Source organism: Urocitellus parryii, chromosome 5 (genome assembly GCF_045843805.1).
Source record: "Urocitellus parryii isolate mUroPar1 chromosome 5, mUroPar1.hap1, whole genome shotgun sequence".
Classification (NCBI taxonomy): Eukaryota; Metazoa; Chordata; class Mammalia; order Rodentia; family Sciuridae; genus Urocitellus; species Urocitellus parryii.
This window is the reverse complement of record NC_135535.1, coordinates 3,388,178-3,410,144: the sequence shown is the minus strand read 5'-3', so window position 1 is coordinate 3,410,144 and position 21,967 is coordinate 3,388,178. Positions and strand designations below refer to the sequence as shown.

General features: G+C 60.2%; 1 protein-coding gene across 1 annotated transcript in view; it reads right to left on the bottom strand.

Moving 5' to 3' along the window:
• Positions 1–21,401, bottom strand: part of Cerk (ceramide kinase) — a 39,920-nt gene extending 18,519 nt beyond the window's left edge. Inside the window, exons 1-4 of the mRNA XM_026394319.2 lie at positions 21,022–21,401; positions 20,524–20,783; positions 4,378–4,491; positions 3,905–4,027 (exon numbers count right to left, since the gene is read on the bottom strand). Coding sequence (XP_026250104.2) covers positions 3,905–4,027; positions 4,378–4,491; positions 20,524–20,783; positions 21,022–21,401 — 877 coding nt within the window. The remainder of the gene's footprint in view (positions 1–3,904; positions 4,028–4,377; positions 4,492–20,523; positions 20,784–21,021) is intronic.
• Between the last annotated feature and the right edge of the window lie 566 nt (positions 21,402–21,967).

Genomic DNA, 21,967 nt, shown 5'->3' with positions numbered 1-21,967 from the left:
TTTCTTTCTTTTTTAGAATTATTTGTTCTGGTCGGTCATTCGTGACAGCAGAATGATCTCAACTCCTTGTACACAAATGGGCAGAAGGACACAGCTTGTAGGTCGTAAAGAACAAGGACACACATCTCCCGCTACGGGAAGGGGCGAGCCAGAGTCTGTCCACCAGCCGGGAGGCGTGTGCCTCTGCCGGGGGCAAGGAAGGGCCAGGACTCCAGAATGAAGGCCCAGGACTCGGGAATCCTGCCCAGGGGACTCTCCCTGACCATCCCAGGTGGTCTGGGCACTGGAGGCTGCAGGGGGCAGGTCAGCAGAGAACAAAAAGAATGAGACAGACGTGCAGAAGGGAACACGCGGCGAGACGGACAGACACCAAGTTGGTGCTGAGACGAACAGAGGGAGGGCAGAGCAGCACACGGGAGGCCGGCAGAGCGCCGAGGCCCCGGTTTCCCAGACAGTGGGTTTCTTATGACGACTTCCCCGCTGTGCTGTGCTCAGTTCCAGAAGAACTGGTCAGCTCTGCAACTCAGAAACACAAGTAGAACTAACAATCAAGAGGAACAAGAGGAACACGCCCAAGAAGGTTGAAGACTTTGTATGTCCACAGCGAAACCAGGACCTAAAGCCCACTGCTGCAGGCCTTACGATAGCCAGCGTGGGTACCCGGGTCCCTGGGAGGTGGCTGGACAAACAAGAAGAGCATTCTTCACTCACAAAAGGGAGAGAACCATAGAACACCACCAACGTGAAACACGCCAAGACCAAGCAGAGACCCCACAGCTGCTCGCACCCAGCAGTCCACGATACAGGACGGGCACAAGACCAGTCCAGCCCACACCAGCCGAGAAGAGGACGTCTCACAGCTCGGAGCACAGAGCACAGGTGTGCTTGATTGAAGACCCAGTGAACACAAGATGTGTGTCTCAAGTCGCCAAGGTACGACGGACTCCACCCCAGAATTACAACCCTCGCTGCCTCGACCGTGACAGGCATGCGAAGCGTCCAAGGGTCCAGCATGCTGAACGGCCACTTACTTAGAAATGCAGCAAAACCATGACTAGGCATCAGGGGTGGACACTACCGAACAGCCCGATCGTGGTGGGGCACCCAGAAGTGTGAAGAGCCGTCCCCGGGGGTCTCGCATGTGCACAGTGTTCCTAATAAAACACGGGGGACACCACGCCTGAAAACCCCAAGACCAAAGCTGGCTCCTTGAAAAGACTCATAAGAGTGATGAATCCCTAATCAACCCCAAAGAGAAGAGTGGAAAACACACAAGTGACCCCTCCAGGAGCCAGGGGGACATCACTCCTGGAGGCAGATGGCGCAAAGGAAGTAGAGGGTGCTGGGAACTCACGCTGCGCCTTCTGGATGGGCGTGAGGTGGACCCACATCTCCAAAAAAGCACAATTTACCAAAGATGTCAGAAGACACTGAAATCTGAATACCCTCATGCCTAGGAAAGACAAGGGAGCATTATAAAACCTCCACCCAGGAACCCGGGCCTTGATGTTTCCACTTCAGATTCCACCACGTACTTCAAGACACCCGTCTGAGGTTACATGAACTCTTCCAGAACACAGAATAAGGAGACCTCCGACATCCATGACCTAGACAGCAAGCAGGCAGGTCCACCATCCAGGAGAAACCTCTGGAAACTCATGACCTAGAGAGCAAGCAGGCAGGTGCCACCATCCAGGAGAAACCTTCGACACCCATGACCTAGACAGCAAGCAGGCAGGTGCCACCATCCAGGAGAAACCTCGGGACACTCTGTGACCTAGACAGCAAGCAGGCAGGTGCCACCATCCAGGAGAAACCTGTGGACACTCTGTGACCTAGACAGCAAGCAGCCAGGTGCCACCATCCAGGAGAAACCTGTGGACACTCTGTGACCTAGACAGCAAGCAGGCAGGTGCCACCATCCAGGAGAAACCTGTGGACACTCTGTGACCTAGACAGCAAGCAGCCAGGTGCCACCATCCAGGAGAAACCTGTGGACACTCTGTGACCTAGACAGCAAGCAGGCAGGTGCCACCATCCAGGAGAAACCTCTGGACACTCTGTGACCTAGACAGCAAGCAGCCAGGTGCCACCATCCAGGAGAAACCTCTGGATACTCTGTGACCTAGACAGCAAGCAGGCAGGTGTCACCATCCAGGAGAAACCTGTGGACACTCTGTGACCTAGACAGCAAGCAGGCAGGTGCCACCATCCAGGAGAAACCTCGGGACACTCTGTGACCTAGACAGCAAGCAGGCAGGTGCCACCATCCAGGAGAAACCTGTGGACACTCTGTGACCTAGACAGCAAGCAGGCAGGTACCACCATCCAGGAGAAACCTCTGGACACTCTGTGACCTAGACAGCAAGCAGGCAGGTGCCACCATCCAGGAGAAACCTGTGGACACTCTGTGACCTAGACAGCAAGCAGCCAGGTGCCACCATCCAGGAGAAACCTCTGGACACTCTGTGACCTAGACAGCAAGCAGGCAGGTGCCACCATCCAGGAGAAACCTCTGGACACTCATGACCTAGACAGCAAGCAGGCAGGTGCCACCATCCAGGAGAAACCTCTGGACACTCTGTGACCTAGACAGCAAGCAGGCAGGTGCCACCATCCAGGAGAAACCTTCGACACCCATGACCTAGACAGCAAGCAGGCAGGTGCCACCACCCAAGAGAAACCTCTGGACACTCTGTGACCTAGACAGCAAGCAGGCAGGTGTCACCATCCAGGAGAAACCTCCGGAAACTCATGACCTAGACAGCAAGCTGGCAGGTGCCACCATCCAGGAGAAACCTCCGGACACTCATGACCTAGACAGCAAGCAAGCAGGTGCCACCATCCAGGAGAAACCTCCGGACACTCTGTGACCTAGACAGCAAGCAGGCAGGTGCCACCATCCAGGAGGAACCTCTGGACACTCTGTGACCTAGATAGCAAGCAGGCAGGTGCCACCATCCAGGAGAAACCTCTGGACACTCTGTGACCTAGACAGCAAGCAGGCAGGTGCCACCATCCAGGAGAAACCTGTGGACACTCTGTGACCTAGACAGCAAGCAGGCAGGTGCCACCATCCAGGAGAAACCTCTGGACACTCATGACCTAGACAGCAAGCTGGCAGGTCACCACAGTGGCAGTTCTGTTGTCACCTATACAGAGATGCAGCACAGCACGGGCACAGCAGGTGTTCCTAGCGGCCGAGGGGCTCGGCTCCAGCACAGGGTCATCATGGAGTCTCTGTGTCCCACAGCTTAGCTCCGAAGCCCTCCATCATGTCAACATGCAGAGACAGCATCTACTCAAGACCCAAGCATGAGTTAAAAACCAAAGTGCTCAGAAAACTGGGGCTGCCAGAGAATTCCCCTAATCTGGTTTTAAAATATCTTCAGATCCTAAGAAACTGTCTTGAGGGTGAATGTGGAGAACCTTGCCCCAGGTCAGGGCCAAGGTGTTGCCCCCAGCACTTCGGCCCAACCCTGGCAGAAGGAGGAGACGGGAAAACGAGGAGACAGAACTGCCCCCATCACAGGGGACACCGCCGTGCCTGACAGGAAGCCAAAGCCTCGTGTTGAGCTGTATCGAGCCAGCTGGCCGGGTCTCAGAAGCCAGGCAGGACAGCTCTGTCACACGGCTCACAGCAGCCACAGAGGGCAAAAGCCTAAATGGCAGCACCATGGCCCAGAGGGCAAAGGCCATCTTCCCACGGTGGCGGGGCCCTGAGTGTGTCCAGAGGCAGCGACGTCAGGCAGGCACAGCAGCAGAGCCCACCCACGTCCACCACTGCAGGCTGTCCTCTAACCATACACCTAGCAACAGGAAACCACCTGTTGTGCCCAGGGCAGTCAAATCCTGGCCCTGAGCCTGCCGCAGCTGCCCTTCACCAGCCTGAACACATACGTACTCAGTCTCTCCAGCAGCTCCCGGAGGGTCTGCAGCCACAGGTGACACAGCTGCTCGTCCGTGCTCCAGAAAGTCACCTGTGCCCATTTCCAGCGGTGACGTCGAGCTCGCTTCACACAGTGAACTGCAAGAGACAGGCAGGCACGGGTCAGGGTGGGCAGTGGGTGGCAGGCAGCGGGCGACACACCACCCACAGCTTCGCCCTGATTGCGAGCCAGGGGCTCACTCTCTAGTAGTCAGTGACCGTGTGAATCAGATACAACGTGCCTCTTCTCAGGTCCTTCAAGCCACGTCAAAAATAGAGAGAATAAGAAAACAGACAGTGGACAGCCACAAGAAGCGGGCCTTGGGGAGATGAAGAGTCGACAAGGAGCAGCCAGACCACTGCGCTCGTGGGCCTGGGGAAAGCCCCTCCCCACCGTCACCTGCCCAGAGCCGAAGGAGAACCGGGAGGTGACACCCAGGTGCCCTCACCTGTGAATGCGCAAGGCTGTCCCATCTTCTGCCACTGGCCACTGGCGTGGCACTTCTTGTGAGCGTCTGCTTCCTCCACGGTGATGATCTCAGACACGGGCACCGAGAAGGCATCTGCAAAGACGGACGGGCGTCAGCCACAGGAGTCGGCTCTCTCCGAAATGCTGAGGTCACCTGCCTGGACGCCCTGGTTAGAGAACTGGGAGGGAGTCTGGACGCGGGGTATGGCTCAAGGATCAGAAAGAGCGGGCACCAGGGGTCACCAGACAACAGTGGCCCACGTGCCCACCAAATGCCACTGCTGCTCTTCAGTGACTCGCCCACCGATCGAGCCGCGATGCAGACCCCCTGCCCAGCTGCTGCATGAAGTAAGTATGAAGAGACGTGCTCCGATGCCACAGTCTGTCCCGAGGGCAGAAGGGGGCACATAGGATGCAGGACACCAGGGCCACCAAGTGTGAGAGTCGGGACCCAGCTTGGGGGGCTCTGGAAAGGCTGTGGGTGCCTAGGAGCAGGGAGGAAGGGAGACGGGGACATTCTCTAACACCAGCCCAGGAGCCGCCCGCCGCCCCAGGTCCCCAGCAGGCTGCAGTCACGGAACCGCAGATCAGAGGAAGTGCTGGGAGCTCAGCTGCGGGGATGGCAGGTCGTGAAAGTCCCCCCAGGAGGGCACGGGGATGGGGCGGCAAGCAGGGGCCCCTGGGACGGGCAGGCTGGAGTCCAAAGCTTTCTCATGAATCACTGTGATGTGTTAAGTCCCGATGCCCCGGGTCCTGAACAATTGTCACTTGGCAGTAACCAGGGTGTCACCCCAGCTGGAACAAGGCGTGGCTCCAGGAGGAGGTGTTACCCGTGGGGTTGACTACACCCACCTGTGACTTGTAATCCTACCCCTTTGCCCTATTTGGGATAGAATGTTCCTTGGAACCTCCCCGTGTGTCCCCTATAGGAGAATAAAGAATTCTGGTGGCTCTCTCTTTTCACGGACCCTTAAGGTGGGAGAGCCGTCCTAGATTTTGAAAAGGTGCTTCTGTGTGTTTGTGTGCTTTGTCGTTCTCCCGAGTTATTGGAGTAGTCAGATTTTGTGAACCCAGGACAGGTCGCCAGCGAGGTTACGTGGCCTCTGTGGTCATTTTGCATCTGTTTTAAAGCCATTGTCTATGGTAGCCAAATACAAGGACCCAGGGAGGGACAGTCTGAGCTGAGCTCCTGCTCCTCGGAAGCTCTGAGAGGCTGACAGCTGGGCCCTTGGTCGCGGGGGGAGAGGAGGAGGCAGAGGCCAGCTGCGAGCGCAGCCTGCTCACGGCACCCGGAAGTCCCGATCTCATGACTGTACCAAAATGCAATTTCTGCCTGCTTCTTTTTTTTTTTTTTTTTTTTGAGAGAGTGAGAGAGGAGAGAGAGAGAGAGAGAGAGAGAGAGAGAATTTTTAATATTTATTTTTTAGTTCTCGGCGGACACAACATCTTTGTTGGTATGTGGTGCTGAGGATCGAACCCGGGCCGCACGCATGCCAGGCGAGCGCGCTACCGCTGAGCCACATCTCCAGCCCTCTGCCTGCTTCTTATGCGCTCTTCTCCACTCTGGCACACAGGACCACCCCCGGGCTCCCGGGCAGGTGTCCCGACACCCACACAGCCACAGGTTTCCCACCCCCAGACGGCTCTTCACCACGGCTCCCCACCACGGCTCCCCGTCCCCAGAGACTGCCTTCCCAACAGGTCCCTATTTGGGGGGGGCTGGCCTCGTCCTCAGGGGCCCCTCCAAATCCAGCCTCCATGTGACCCTGCACTCCGTCCCCCGACTGCCCCGACCTCTTCTGTTTCCCAGGGGACAGGAGCTAAAGGGAGGTCTCTGTGTGTCTCAGCAGCAAGCTCAGGGCCGGCTGGGGCAGGTGTCGGGAGCAGGAATAGAGTCAGCCACACACGGACGTGGTCCAACTGTCTGCCGTGACCCCAGCATCCCCCGCTCCTCGGTCATCATCACAACTACGATGACAGGAGGGTCACAGGCTGCGAGGCAGGAGGTGGGAGCCAGGCGAGTGTCTCCACATCCAAACGGAGAGTTAGACAAGAGTCAGTACTACGCCACAAAATGACTGAAGTCTCAATGACTCACAGGATGACCCACATAAAAGCTCTGACAAGGGAATCATTCCTGGACCTGCAATTTAGATCAACAGACTTGAAGAATCAAAGAAGGAAGTGTGAGATTTCAAACGCGTCACACGCCACGCTGGCCAGACCCCGAGGCAGGCTTCTTCAGGACTCCCGAGGTGACGTCTGGAGGTGTCTGGGCACCAGGGACCACAGGGGGCGGGGTGGGGAGCGGTGAGGAAGGCCTTAGGCCTGAGCCTAAGCAACTCCATTTTAAAAACTCCAGTTTGAAACCTGCAGCGTCACTAGGGCTTGCCTAACGGAGCCCTCCAGTGTGGTCCGCAGGCCCAGACAAGTCACGTCCCCCCCTGACAAACTCAGAGGGAAGCCTCTGGCAGGCTGTGCTCACCCCATAAGGGGAAAGGCAAGAAAATCAGGGTGGGGACCCCCAGACCAGAAGCTTTAACCCCAGGGTAAATGATGGAGAAATCCAGTGGCAGCTGATAGGGATTGAAAGGTGGTCCGAAGCCCCAACTTTACTGTAAATGAAGAGCAGATGAACACACATTCAGCCCGCCAAAACAAGGATGCACACAGCCTCAGAGCCTGTGAGGACCTGGACTGACATCCCGTCACTTGTCACTGTTGGCTGACCCTCTGCGTGGTCCTCACTGCTCTCCAACTCTACAGCCACATCTTGACCCTGGTGGGGGCTGCGACTTCTCCCTAGGATCCTCTCACTGGCCATCGGCTCCACCCCAGGGGAAGTCTGCCTTGGTTCCTGACCTGCTCACTGTCTGAGTGAGTGGGCATCTGTGGACTTGGAGCCCAAGGCCTGAGACTTTACTCCCAGCACCTGAACTTCGCTTGTAGAAGGAATGTCTGTCAGGAGCCTGTCATGAGTGTGTTTGCAGTGCCTAGAATTACTTGATCTAGAACTGTGTGCTGTGAATTGATCATGTCTATTGCAGCGTCTTGCACTAAGGATCGTCGTTTTCTTGATCAAGAACCTATAGAGGGGCTGGGGCTGGGGCTCAGTGGCAGAGAGCTCATCTAGCACGTTCGAGGTGCTGGGTCCCATCCTTAGCACCACATATAAATAAATAAATAAATAAAGTTTAAAAAAAAGCACATGGACATTCTTTCTCTCCCCCCTCGACTGCAGATGTGGCCCCTTCTGCCCGTTGCGACAGGAGCAGAAAATACAGAGAGAGACAGAAGAGGCCACAGAGACACACAGCAGGGCTGCAGGGCGGTCTTCCCCCGGGGTGGAGCGGAGGCCTCCCGGTCAGCCACACAGTTCAGAAGGAGGGAGAGCCCAAGAGGCAGGGCCAGAGAGGGGAGCAGAGGCGGCGAGGGCCGAGGGGAGGGATGGGAGGCACAGAGCAGTCAGTGGCCTCCCTGGAGTGGGACGGGAGCTGGGCTGGCTTTGAGCAGAGGTGTATGGTGACCTAGGTGTGGCAGGGACCACTGAAAGTGGGCCGGGGCACGGGTGTGCTCTGTGGTGGAGGGCTGGCCAAACACGTGGGAGGCCCTGGATCCCATCGCCAGTGGCACCAAAAATAAAATTAAAAAAAAAGAAGGTGCACGGCGGCAGGGTCAGGGGCTGCTGGCTGCACCCAGGCCCACAGAAGGCGGTGGCTGTCCCTGGTGGGATGAAAACAGAATCCTGGCAGCCGTGCTCACATGCGTGTTGCCTTGACACGTGGCGTGTGCACTGACACCAAGAGGGAAGGAAACCCAGCGGAGGAGTGAGAATCACCCTCACCTGTGGGGAGCGGCAGGGGGCGCAGAGCTGCCCTCCCTGACCCAGAGGCCCCGCGGCGCAGCCAGGCCTGGAACCCGGCAGCAGGTCTGCGTGGACCAGGGGATGTGGCCACGAAGGCCCATGGTCCCCGTCAAGGACCCCTCGCTGTGGGCAGGAGCAGGGCCACAAATCGTCACCAGGAACAGGGCAGAGTCAGACTCAGCCCCAGGGACCCAAAATACAGGGTGAGGAAGTTTCAAGCACAAAAGAAAAGTCACAGAAAAGCGGCTGCCGAGGGGCTGTGCCTCCCGCAGGCCTGCACCCTGGGCTAACCCAGGGCCACTCTGCACCTGGCGCCGGTACCCCACAGAGCAGAAAGCCAGCACAGGCTCGCCAGGTCCCAGGTCACCGGGCACCTGCCCGTCCTGGCAGGTTCCTCCACTGTCTCGTTTCTGATGAGCAGGCAAATAACAGACAGCGAGTCCCTGGGGGAGCTCGCTGCAGTGCTGGGAGGGCAGCCGTGCTGGTCACTCTAGGCCAACAGGCCACCACGGGCTGCCTCTGGCCCACAGGAAACCTTAACAGCACCGTAAGTCACCGAGCACTGAGGCTGGGTCACAGGGGCAGTGGGAGAAGCGGGCACCAAGGCCCTGGAAACAGGAGAGAGCAGCCAGTGCTGAATGACCCTGCTGGTCACCCCACGTGCACTGGCCCACACAGGCACCACGCATCAGCCCATCGTGTGGTGGGGACACCAAGTGCCACGGCAGCACCATAAACAAGGGCTTGCACTGGGGAAGGTGTGGGGGTGAGGGGCCTGGGGGTTGGGGCTCCGGTGCTTGTGTCTGTGCCCTCTGCACTGCACGCGGCCGGAGCACCCCTGGGGTCAGAGGCAGGATCTGCCTGGAGGAGAAGAACTGCCCAGGCCAGCCCGAACCAGCTGGGGCAAGGCCATGTGGCCACACGCTGTGGGGAACTCCCTGAGCAGAGTCACCCAGGGGCCATGGTGAGCCAGGAGACACGGGAGGCGGGACCAGAGGGAGGCCAGGACCCAGCCTTGTCCCACACCATCTGTGGTGGCCTCCTTCTCAGGAGCAGCAGCCCTGCCAGGCGCTCCGCATCTGCAACACCCACCGCGCCCCGCTGCCCGGCTGCTGCCTGGCACCTCACAGGTCACAGGAACGGGGAGGTTGCCATTCCCCCTGCAGCAAAAACAGTCCAGCCTCCTGGAGCAGGGGAACCTCTGACACTCTTCCCCCACTGCCCAAGCTGACCTAAGGCCAGCCTTGGGCACAAGGGTGGCCCCAGAGCCACAGACACTCCAGAGCCACGGCAGACCACCTGTGTGGCCTCTGAGGGCCTCAGACCCAACCTTCTAAATCCAAGGCCACCCATGCTGCTCCTCTGCTCCTTCCAGAAACCGCTGTCCCTGTGGCACCACGAGCCTGGGGAATAGTGCGCCACCCGTGTACCAGGGTGCCCACAAGCCAGGGCCCCTGGGCTCCTCCTCCATCTCCATCACCATGTCCTCCTCCTCATCCCGACCCTGCTGCCCCGAGTCTCCCACGGAACCTGCCACTGTACAGCCACCCACTGTGCCCCTGAAACCTCCTCAGGTGGCCCAGTGAGCTCCCAGCAGGTCTGACAGATGTCACTGCTGTACCTGGGTCCGCCAGCGGCTTCTCCCACCCCCTCAGGATGTAGCTAGACCCCTGCCTGTCCCCGCCCAGCATGGCTGTGTCCTGCCCAGCCTGCCCCAAACCATACAGGGAGCACACCCCGACCTCAGGGCATCAGTCCTGCAGGCTCTGTTGGAGCCCTGAGAGCCGGAGGCTGGTCCCCGCCCAGCACGGCTCCAGGGTCATTTCATCCTGACCCCGGGCCCACGCTGCCCAGATAAGGCCAGCGTTCCAGTGGCCTTGCCCGCTGCACAAAGAGCTGTGGGGGCGTCCACAACACCGAGTCAGCCCGGGACCTCTCTGGCAGCAAGCTGACTCTGCTGGCTTACCAGAGGCCTGTCCCAAGAGCAAGGGCCACCCTGAGTGTGACTCGTGCCAGCGCACGAGAGGCAGAGTCCCCACAACACCCAAAGGTAGATGCCAGGGTCCTCGTGCCACAGACCAGGAACCAACGCGAGGGCAGATGGCTCACCCAAGTCACCACGGGCAGCTTTGGGAAATCTACAGGAAGTTCTTTCCTTCACATCTGGAGCGCAGGGACCCGTTACTCAGATGCCTGCGCCCTGCCCCGGATCACCCGCCCAGGTCTCGCCTTCAGCAGAGTCCCATCTGGCCAATCCTCGTCGCAGAGCCTTCCCACCACCACACAGGACACTGGCCAAGGCCTCCCCAGAACAGCCGCCTCGCAGCACCGGAGCTGACTGGGGGGACAGCTGGAGCAGGGGGACAGCCGGGCACCCATTTGACCAAGCCCCACTGTAAACAGCCTGCACCTCTCTGCAGCGCAGCCATCACGAGCCTGCTGGCTGAGCACAGCCAGGCCCTGATTTTCAGGCCCAGACAGCAAAGCTCACCTGACCGTCTCTCCCCTCTGAACCCTCTGAACAGGTCTTTCCTCCAACAATGGGAGGACCCACCTCCAGGCAGTTAGTACTGGTTCAAATACCAGGACTGCCCTTACAGTGCATTAGAGTGTCCTGCGCAGGCCTTCCCCAAACAGGAGACCTTATAACCAGGCCTTGGTGAGAGTTTGCAGCTCTGACAACAGATGACTCCCCTGCGCCCTCAGGACCAGCGTGGCTGAGGCTGGGGGCGCCCTCCTACAGTGCAGGGCGGTCAGAGGCCTCGCACTCCAGAAAAGCCAGGGGCCTGGCTCCCTATTCTGGCCAGTGCTTGAGTTTGCAACTGCCCTGTCTGCTGACCACTGCAGCACGGGCAGCCACCTGGCCACGCTGGCGGGGCCCACTAAGGGGACTCCGAGTTCCATCATCTGTGTTTTCCATCCCATTCTCTGTTTCTGGCTCTGAGTTCCTGGACACACGGCATTCCGAGGGCTTCCTGGGTACCTCGAGGGCAGCAAGGTCTGTGGCGACACAGGTGCGTGTGCACATAAATACACGTGTGGAGGGGGCGGGGGGGGGGCAGGACGCACTCCTCTGAGGGGTTCCTGGCAGCCATCTGGGAGGCCCCCGGGGCACGCTGGGAGCTCTGCTGTGGGAGAGCAGGTGAGGAAGGGGCCCCTGGCCCTGTGCACACCAGCCGAGGCGGGGGCACCGGCAACAAGGGCTCCCCTGGGGAAGGACACCTGGGGGTCACATTTCCTGGCAACAGCCAGACGCCTTCTGCCAGGTGAACACCTGACCTCATTAAAATGACAGGCGAGCACTTGCCTATGAAAACCACTGCCCAGTGCCACTGGACCCAGAAACACCTGCAGGCCGCAGTTCACCTGCCGGGCTGGGTGCGCAGCTCAGGGGTAGAGCACATGCCTCGCAGGCTCAAGGCCCTGGGCTTAATCCCCGGAAAAATAAACAAACAAAACCAAAAAAGCCCATCACTTAAGAGTGGTCACCCAATCCTGCCCTGTCCAAAGGTCCCGGTCAGGTGGCTCCTCCTTACGCTGAGACTGGCCTCCGGTGAGTCAGCCTGAAGCCCGGGGTAGCTCGCAGATGCCCTGACGTGCTGGGGCTTGCGTGCTGATGGCTTGCTGTGCTTGGAAAGGAGTGTCAAGAAGACCTACTGGTGACCTCAAGCATCTTCCACACCCAGGGTCTAATCCACCGTCACCCACAGAGGCCACCACATGGCCAGAGTCCCAGACGGGACTGCAGGAGCTTTGCACGGGTTCACAGAGCACGGGCACAGGTCCTGGAGGGGACGATGGAGGGGACGTCACAGCTCTGCTGCAGGAGGAGGGCATGTGGTGCACAGTACCCCCAGTGCACAGTGTGGGCTCACTGCTGGGACTGTTGGCAGAACACACAGGTGGTCACCTACCTGCCTGTCCCAAACCTCCATGGCCCTTTGGATAGACACAATTATAACCCTACAGGACAGACAAGGACACCAAGGCAGCAGAAAAGCAAGCGGAAGCCCCTGCAAGGCCCCCTGACAGCAGGCCAGGCGTCGCTGGGGACCTGGGTGAGCTCTGCTCCTGACTGACCAGGGACTGGGAGGGTGCTCCCAGCTGTCCCCAGAATCCCTGAGCACCGGCATGTGACGCACCCCCTGGGACCCAGCTCTAGGTATGAGTGGGGGCAGACGGCTGCTGGACCTCCTGCCAGGGCCAGGTGAGTGGCAGCACCCAAAACCGCAGTGTGAATTCAGAGCAGGAGGAAGGCCACACCTCGGGGCAGACCAAAGTGGCCTCAAGAGACCACGACTTCCACTGAGAACAAAGGGCATTGTAAGTCTCGCCCACACACGTGTTTCCCTGAGCACGAATGTCACTTAAGGTAACTTTCCACTCCTAAACACGAAGCCAGGACCTTGCTGGAGTCAAACCCTGCTGCCAGGGCCTCGGGGTCCAGCACTCACTGCCCCTGCTGCCTGGAGGCAGCCTCAACCAGGGGATGCCGAGGCCGTCCCCTCACAGTCCAGCTTGCTGTTCGAGGGGGGAGTGGCACCAGCTGTGTCCCGTTTGATTTTTATGTGAAATCTTCTGGTTTTAAAATGTTGGCTACAAGTCTAAAGGGAACAGGGAGACTCAGCCCGCCAGGCAGACACACCCACCACCCCTGGAGCCTGGGGGCCCCCGGGCACAGCCCTGGTGCGGCTGATCCTGGTACTCTGAGCCCGAGGTGGCAGCAAACCCAGTCCCCGAGCCATTTCTCCAGTCTCCACCCCACCCCACCTCCCTCCTCTTCCTCACCAAAGTCTCTGTCTCTGGCCCCAAAGATGCTACTTGTTAAGGGGGACGGATGAAGTCGGGGTCAGCCCTGAGGTCCAGCCCAGCTCTGGAGCCGCCCGGCTGTGCACCTTGGGCCCCTGGCTTCACTTCTCTGTGCTTCTGTCACTTCGTCTGCAAAGGGGGGTCCTCGAGCATTGATGGGTCGTCACTGGGAGCAAGCCGAGAAGGCGTCCGGCCTGGTCAGGGCTGATGAGTGGCAGCTGTCACTGCTGCCCTCTCCTCTGACAGCACACTGACTCACACCGGTCACATACACGGCAGGTTCGACACCTTCTGAAGAAACAAAAGCCACCTGGGAAGGGGCAGGAAGGGGACCGGGGACAGGACTGAGCTAAAGAGGGACCCGGAGGGCAGAGGGCAAGCGGAGCAGCCAGGTTGCCACTGCCCGGTCAGGCAGGTGGAGGGGGCGCCAGCTGGGCACAGCTGAGGTCCAGCCCGCCGTGCAGTCCCGCTCTACCTTTCCAGATCCTTCCAGGCACAAGTCCTGGGCCTTCTGCCCTCAAGTCCCCAGCTGTGCTGTCCTCCTGGGGGCAGTGGATCCCGCCACCAAAGAGGGACCCCTGAAGCCCAGACAGCCGCCCTCAGCGCAGGCCCCAGCCGCCCTTCACGGCTGAGGGTGCTGAGCCTCTACCCTGCAGCAGAGGCCGTCTAGACAGGAGGCACCAACAGGAAACTCTGCCCTCTGGCACCAGAAGTCAGCAGCCATACGAACCAGTCCACCACGTCACCCGCTTAGCCTCGGTGCCCAGGCTGTGAAAGCAGGGCTGGCAGTACGGGGGCAGGGGACCTGCACAAGGAGTGAGACCAGGGCAGACCGGATGGGGCGAACGAGGAGCCTCACCCAGGGGCACAGCCAGTACAAAGGCCCTGAGGCGCTGGAGGCAGTGGGGTTGAGCAGGGTTGGGAGCCTGAAAGCTCAGGCTTGAGGCTCCTGAGCCGACTGCTCCTCCTGTTGGGGGAACTAGGGAGCCCTGAGGGCTAAACCACCACAACCTGAGCCCCCAGCCCCTGCCCCTGAGTGAGGACGGCTCTGCCTCTGGTCATGCCAGGCCCAGGGCCTGGACACTTCATCTCCAAGAGAGGCCTGGGGCTGCCCATCTGGACCCGAGGGTTCCACCTGCAGGCCCAGGAGATGCTCATGGGGTGCAGAGCTGCAGGGAGAGTGGGAGGAGTGGCTGGGGGTGCACTCCACCCAGGGCCCTGGGACTTGCCAGAGAGGGTGGGTGGGATAGGAGCCCAGGAACTCAGTCCCAAACCCAAAATCCTAACCAAGAACTTCTAGCGGAGCACCGCTCTGGCTGGAAAACTCGGCACCTTCCATGGAAGGTTCCATCACGGTCACCCAGGACCAGGTCTGGCCGCCAGGCAGAAGCCCAGTATCCTCTGTCCCCCGTGGAGTACCACTGGCTACTCTGGACAAGACTGCAGAAAGGGCAACTAACCAAGGACCCTAAAAGTCCATGTCCAGCAGGCGACGGCCAGAGAGGCTGGCCCTGAAGCAGCAGCAGTGTGCACAAGCTCCAGGTGCGTCCTTCTCCTGTCCAGCTCGGGGCCAAGGGCAGCTGTGCTGTGGAGCAGTCGGGCGGGTGACTCGGTGAAAACCAGAGAGCACCACCCCCTGGACAGAGGGTGGGGGACCTCGGCCGGGGGTGGGGGGCAGGAGAAAGTCCCGGCTCACCTGGCTGCCCATGTGCAGAGCCAGCAGAGAAGCCCACTGCTAGCCCCCCGCCACCAGTGCAGCCTCACCTGATGACAAAAGCAGTGGCCAGGCCTGGAAGGCTGGGCTGGCGGGATGTGGCCACCGCACTGCGCGGGACTTGCCGTCTGTGCCCACCAGGCCGAGCACGGCTGAAGTGGGAGGACCTCCAACAGGGCGGAGTGTTAGCCCAGTGTCGGGGCTCAAGTATAATTCATCAGCATTCCCAGGGAGCCCGTCGCCTGAGGCCAAGCCCGAAGGACCCGGCGTGGGAGTCACAGGTATAAATGGAGGTGGCTGTGGTCCCCACGCTCTCTTTGTGCAGGCAAACTTGCACACGCTGGAGGGAACAGAAAGAAGTCCCCGAGAGAGACAGCACACCGCAGGGCGGTGAGGACTGGAAAGTAAGCCCGTGAACGGCCAGGTCACCTGATGGCCAGAGCAGAACCACGGACAGACGCAGGAGGGCACCCCGGGGGTGGAGCTCTTCGGGTTTTAAACAAAAATCAGCTGAATAAAAACCAGACCAGTAGGGCTGAGGCTGGGGCCCAGCACGTGTCAGGCACTGGGTTCGATCCTCAGCACCACATATAAGTTAATAAATAAATAAAGGTCCATCAACAACAACAACAACACAGAGCAGGAGGTGACATCCCTGAGACACCACAGGGCGGAACCTGAGAGCAGCCACCACACACTCCCACCAGGAGAGCGCAGCCTGGCAGAGGAGGAGGTCCAACCCGGGAGAGGCGCTGCGGGGAAGAGCCTGGTGGGATTTCAGAACTGAGCACAGTGACCAGACAGACAGGGCGGGGAGCGACCCGAAGACCCAGGGTCCGAAGGACACCCAGACAGTGACAGGTCCTCGAGGACCAGAAGGGAGCACAGAGGGGAGACAGACTCAGTGCCGCTTCCGGCTGCCTGGAGCGCTCTCGGCTGTGCGCCAGGGCTGGAGCCTCACCACGCGGGCGGAGGAAGCAGGGGGCCCACCGAGCCCCACAGGGAGAGCCACCGAAGGCCGTCCCCACTTCACTCCCAGGTACCTCGCCCCCCAGAGACCCTAGGAGGGACACCGAGCAACCCAAAGAGGCCACGGCGATGCTGGGAAACCGGAATGGGCATTTCCCCACGCCCATCACATGTGTAAAACGTTTAAGGCACATAGAGAGATCAAAATAAAATCCTACCAACACCTAAGTCGTGCCCAGGGCCGTGGGAAAAGGAAAGAGACGAACGAGAAAACAGAAAACAAACCAGACGGCAGCTGGACCCCTCACATCCGTGGCCTACGTTCCGAAAAGCCCAGCTGGTCAGGGCTGAGCCCATCCACAGGACGGAGGCCATCAGGACGGACGGGATTTCATGCTGAGAAATCACTGTGAACCTCAGGGCGAGAGCCGTTGAAAGTAAAGGACAAGGACAGGGACACCAGGCAGACACTGACCAAAAGGAGACAGGGTGGCCACATCAGCATCAGACCAAGGGCACGAGACGGAGGGGTCCGCGCACGAGGACATCGCCCCCATCAGTTGTGGACACCACCCCTCATCGACTTACTTACGCTGCCTTACAGACGCCGATCCCCGGGTTAAAAAGCCAGCATGTTCTCTGTCCTTTCTGGATCCCATCTGGGTCAGGAAGGCCTCCCTCCATTCCAAGGCTACGAACTGTCCTCTATTTTCTTGTGAGGATTTACTTTTACATGCAAATCTTAAATCCATCTGATTCTGAATCCAGAAACTTTCTACCTTTAAACGGTAAAAAAGGCCTTTGTAGGGGCTGGGGCTGGGGCTCAGTGGCGGAGCGCTTGCCCCACATGTGTAGGGCACTGGGTTCGATCCTCAGCACCACATAAAATCAACAAATTTTTTTTTAAAAAAAAAGGAATTTGTAATGTTCATGTGGTAAAACGCTGGACAACACGACGAGGAATGCCCGCCTCCGACCTGACCACGCACCGGAGGGAAGGGGAGCAGAGGCCGGGCACCCTGACTGCACAGCCCCAGGTGGAGATGGCCACTGCCACAGAGGGAACTCCGGACACGGACAGGGACAGCACCCAGGGACAGCACCGCTGCACTCCTGAGACACTGGCAGAGGGGCACCCCACCCCCACCCCCAGACAGCAGGGCAGAGACAGCCACCTGGGGACGGGTCTGGGTGTGGCTACTGCTCCCTGTCTGGCTAGGAAAGCTCACCCAGTGGCACTTATCAAAACTCACTGAATATGCTCGTAAAACACGGGGGACTCCACGGCATGCACAGACACCTCAGTAAAGTTGTTCTTTTAAAATCATGTGTTAGCCTGGCACCATGGTGCACACCTCAGCTCCCTGGGAGCCGCAGCTGGGGCGAGTAGGCTTCAAGTTCAACTAGCCACCCACTTTGAGAACCTCCCCTCCCCGGTTTCCTGTTTTCAGTCTGCCCTACTTCCGACAAGGCCGGCCAGAGGAGCACTGCCGGGCTCACCCTTCTCCATGGAGGCCTCAGCCCTCAGAGCCCCGCCCCCGCGCTGCTAGTCCTTATCTCTGCTGCAGGGCCCCTGTCACTTTCCCAGCTGGGGCCTGGGGAAGAGTGTGTGCCTGGGTTCAGAGCCCGCTCCCCACTGCACACAGCTTCCGGTTTTCAATCTGAAATAGGAGAAAATGAAAGAGCAGATGAAAGACCTGGGTAGTCTCCCCTCCTGGTGCAGCGTCCCAGCCCATCCCCGGATTCCAGGGCTGCCTCCTGCGTCCTCTCACACCCTCTGGGAGCCTGTTTTGCACAATCTCTCCCTCCCATCACCGACCCAGTCAATCCAGGTGTGTCTGCACCTGGGAGGGGCAGGGCCAGGAGCACCACCCACTAACATTAATTGAATGTCCTGTGAGTTGGCTCACAGTCTGCCCTACTGACCCCACTGACCTCAATTGGAGAACCATCTAACTCGGGCCTGATTCCCTTCAGGGACTGCAAAATCAGCAGGGAGAAAGAGAGATGGTGGCTGCATCCAGCACTTCTGACCCACCAGGCAGCCCAGGCCCCTCTGCTGGGCCACTGCTGTCACACCAGGAGGCTCCGGTGATCCTACACAAACGCCCCTGCATACTCAGCAGGAATGAAGCAGTGACCTCTTCAGCACAGAGGAAGGGCAGGTGGCGGTGGAAGCGCTGGCCACTAAAACCAGCAGACTAAAAGCAGACACTGCCACCACACCAAACCCAGAATCTGGGGTCCGGAGACTGCACGAGTGGCTGGCCACATGTGCCACACAGAACAGCAAGCAGCTGCTTCCCACCCACACATGCCCCTGGAGGGGCTCCGTCCATGTCCACGCAGCCGCTCAGGCCCAGGGGAGGCCAGATGGCCAGTGGGGAGGATCGAGGTAGCTGGCACTGTGTCTGGGAGCCTGGCACCCTGCCGGGCGGGCTCTTAAGGCCCCTGAGCTCAGTCTCTTCCCTGCTGAAACTAGGAGTGGCTCCCCACCACAGCCATGGAGTCCAGCATGAAGGGACAGAGGCCCTGTGGTGTGCACTCAGTGGGCGCTCGGGGAAACCCTGCCCTCACTGAAGCCAGAGGTTTTCAGAAAAGCGCCACCCACTTGGGCCCCAGGCCAGACATCAGTGTCACTGCACAAAAACGGAGAAGTGCGCCCTGGAAAGTGGTGTTGGGAGGCCGGGGGTGACGTCTGAGCACAACCTTCTCCCAGAGGGGATATGAGGAATGGGAACCAGACCAGTCTCAGCCACTCGGCCACAGACAGGCTCTCCAAGCCCACTGCTGCTGGAAGTGGGGTGCAGGTTGTGGCTGCCCCTTGACTGACCCCCCCAGTTCCCCTGGGTTCCCAGTCCCACGGCCCTGACTGCCCACACAGACACCGGGCTGGGCTGCAGCTCAGCGCACAGGCTCCAGCCTAGCCGCTCGAGGCCCCGGATTTGGATCCCGGGGCTGCAAAATGAATTTTAAAAAGGCATCTCACACTCAGAGCGGCCAGCAGAGCACGTGACCACCACTGTCAACCCCATAATTAGAAACAAAACCCTCATCTGCCATCGGGGGCCCTCTCCAGGTCTCGATCGCCAGTCCCTCCACACGAACCCTGTGGCCACCACGATCCCCACCTGAACTGGGCCCAAGGCCTCCCAGGTCACCTGCCTCGTCCCTCCTGTCTGTTCTCCTTGCAGAGCCACAGGAATCCTTTGAAAAGTTAAATTGATCACAACCTTCCAGGGACTCCCATTCCACTCACAGTAAAGGCCAGTCCCCACTTGGCCCACAAGACCTCAGGGGACCTTGCTCTATTTTATCCCCGCCCCCAACACACACACATGGCCCTCATTCTTGTCACATTGGCCTCTTGTTGTCTCAGGGCCTTTGCACTTGCCACTTGTTGTTCTGCCTCGTGGCACTGATCCCTCCCTGTCACACAGAGTGCCCATCTCTCCAGGTCTCATCAAAGAAGACATGTATGTGAGGACCACTGGGCCATCCTGTGCCAGAAAGCAATCACCCCGCCTGGTCAACCTGGACGCTATCTCTGTGGGGCTCTTCTCCCCAGGGGCCTAGCTCCATCAAACACACCTGTCTCTGTCCCCGATTCTCCTCTAATGGAAAACGCCCCACTGCAGCCGTGGCCCGTGTCCTACAGGACCGGCCTGGCCCATCCTCAACAGGCACCCAGTGCAAACCTCAGGGGCAAGCGCATGGCTCAGTGGTGAGGCCCGCACTTTGCAGGCCCCCGCGGGGTTCCATCCCTAGCACCAGAAAGAAAACAAAAACAAAAACTGGCAGAAGAGGGAATGGATGAAGCTCACCACCCCACACTCGCCGGCCTGGTTTCCTCTGCCTTGCTTATTGCTGCCCTCCCTGTCCAGTGGCCACCTTCTATAATCCCCCTTCCTCCCGGGGCCAAATGACCTCTCCTTTATAAGCCTCTGCCAATCTGTCGGCCACCAGACAACGCTGCACAAGGGCCCAGGGAGGGCAGCCTGGGTCCTCTCTCACGCCGGCCACTGTACCAGGGCCCTCCGGGTGGGGTGTTTTTCATGTTTAGCTACATTAGGTTTCTCCAAATCCCCAGATCCTCAAGGTGGGCAACCTGTTGCCCCCAGACCACCCCACCCTCAAGCAGGGAGCACATCCCAACAGATCAAAAGCCCCCTTCTCACTAGGGCAAGTTCCTGCGAGGTGCCTCTCCTTTTGAGATCCCTGCTAAATAGGAGCATCCGTCCTGAGGTTTAATGGGGGAGGGGCCTGGCAGCCCCAGGGAACCCATCCATGACCAATCTCCTAGCTCTGACCAGGGGACAGATCCCGGCTGTCGACTGGCTAGAGGGCCCCCAACGGGAGTCTCCACCACAGGAGGGGTGGGGGGCTACCAGCGCCCTCCCTTCCCATCTTCTCTGACATCTTTCTCTCCTTGAGGCTCATTACAATCCTGGTCCCTGGAGTGTATGTGCCCTCTGCCTGGGGACGGTTCCCTGCCAGCTGTCGCCAAGCACCCAGGCATCCCCTTTCCCATCCCCGTCCCCAGTCCTCTCTACCCCCAGTCCCTGGGCCCGTTCCATCCCGTTCCCCACCCCCCAGCCAGGTCCCCCCAACCTGGTCCCTGTGCCCTCCCCATCCGGTCCCCCATCTCGGTCCCCCCATCGCGGCCGTCCGCCTCCACCCTCCGGGCCGGCCCTGCCCGGAGCTCGGGCGGCGCAGGCCCCGGGCGGACGCGGCTCCGGATCCCCCCGGACCCTGGCGGTCACACTCACCCGCGCCGGGCGCGTCGGGCCCGGGCCCCGGGCTCGGCCACCAGCGCAGCAGCGCCCGCGCGGGCTCCAGGCTCACGGCGCAGCGCTGCCGCTTCACCCACAGCACGGAGCGCAGCGGCTCCGCCGCCCCCATCGCCCCAGCGCGGCCGGCGCGGCCTGGTCGCCGGGCGGGGGGCGCGCGGACGCCGGGGGTCGCGGGACCGTTAGCGGCCCCTGCAGTCGCCGGGGCGGCGGCGCGGGCAGGCGGAGGGGAGGAGGCGCTGCGTCACCCCGTACGCAGGCGGCGGGCGGCGGGGACCCGGGACGGCGCCGGGAGGGGACGCCGCGGGTCAGGTGCGGGCTGGGGAGCGGCCTGGTGGGCGCGCCGGGAGGGGGCGCGGGGGACAGGAGGGGGCGGGACGCGGGGCCAGAGGAGGGGCGGGACGCGGGGCGGGAGGAGGACGTGGGCGGGGGTCAGGGGAAGGGGCCTGGGCGGGACGGGGTGTCAGAGGAGGGGACCTGGAGACAGAGTGGGCCTGGGCAGGGTCGCAGCGCAGCCAGGTGCGCTGGCAGCAGCGAGGGCAGAGGCCGGGGCAGCGGCGCAGGCGACCCTCCAGCCCAGCTGGACGCCGCCGGAGCTCAACAGCGTCTGCCTGGAGGGCGGTAATGACGGGCGGGGTCGGGGCGGCGCAGAAATGCTGCCTGGCAGCGGTGCGCGGGCGTCCGGGGCTGTGGGGCCCCGCGGCGGCGTGACCTTGGGCGTCGGTCCTCTGGGATCCCTGGTATCTTGTGGGCCCCGGAGGGGCCTGGCGCTTGGAAGGGAAGGCTTGCGGGAGAAGGAGGTCTCCTTCCCAGGGGCAGAGGGAGCAGGCCCTGAGGACAGCTCTGGAGCCTGCCATCACTAAGGAGACAGTGCAGGGGGACCCAACATCAGCTGACCCCTCCCCTCCTGAGCAGGCCCAAAGGACAAGAGCCACAGAGCCTGAGTGCTTTGTGGAACCATCACCCCTGGAGTCTTCTATCTCATTATCCAGCCAGAGCAGCATCCTCTTCCCTGGGAGGTATCCTTGACCCCAGATAAAGGGACCCCCAGCACTACATAGGCAGGATCTGTCCCTGCCCTAAGCATGTCTGTCCCCTTTCATGTCCATCTCTGTCCCCAAGGTCAGCACATAGTAAGCTCTCAAATACTGCTTTAGTGGGTATATCTATTTCTAACTTGTCAATGAAGGGTCTTCAGCTCAGACATTCAGGAACTTGTCTGAAAGTACAGGGTTTCTTGCTGGCACAGTGGCAGTTGCCTGTGATCTCAGCGATGCAGGAGTATGGAGTATCACAAGTTTGAGACCAGCCTCAAAAGGCTGGGGGCACTAAAGGAGTAGTTCAGTGGTAAAGCACCCCTGGGTTTAATCCTTAGTGTGGAGAGAAAAAGAGCCTAGGTTTCTGGCTTGGCATAGCCAGGGCT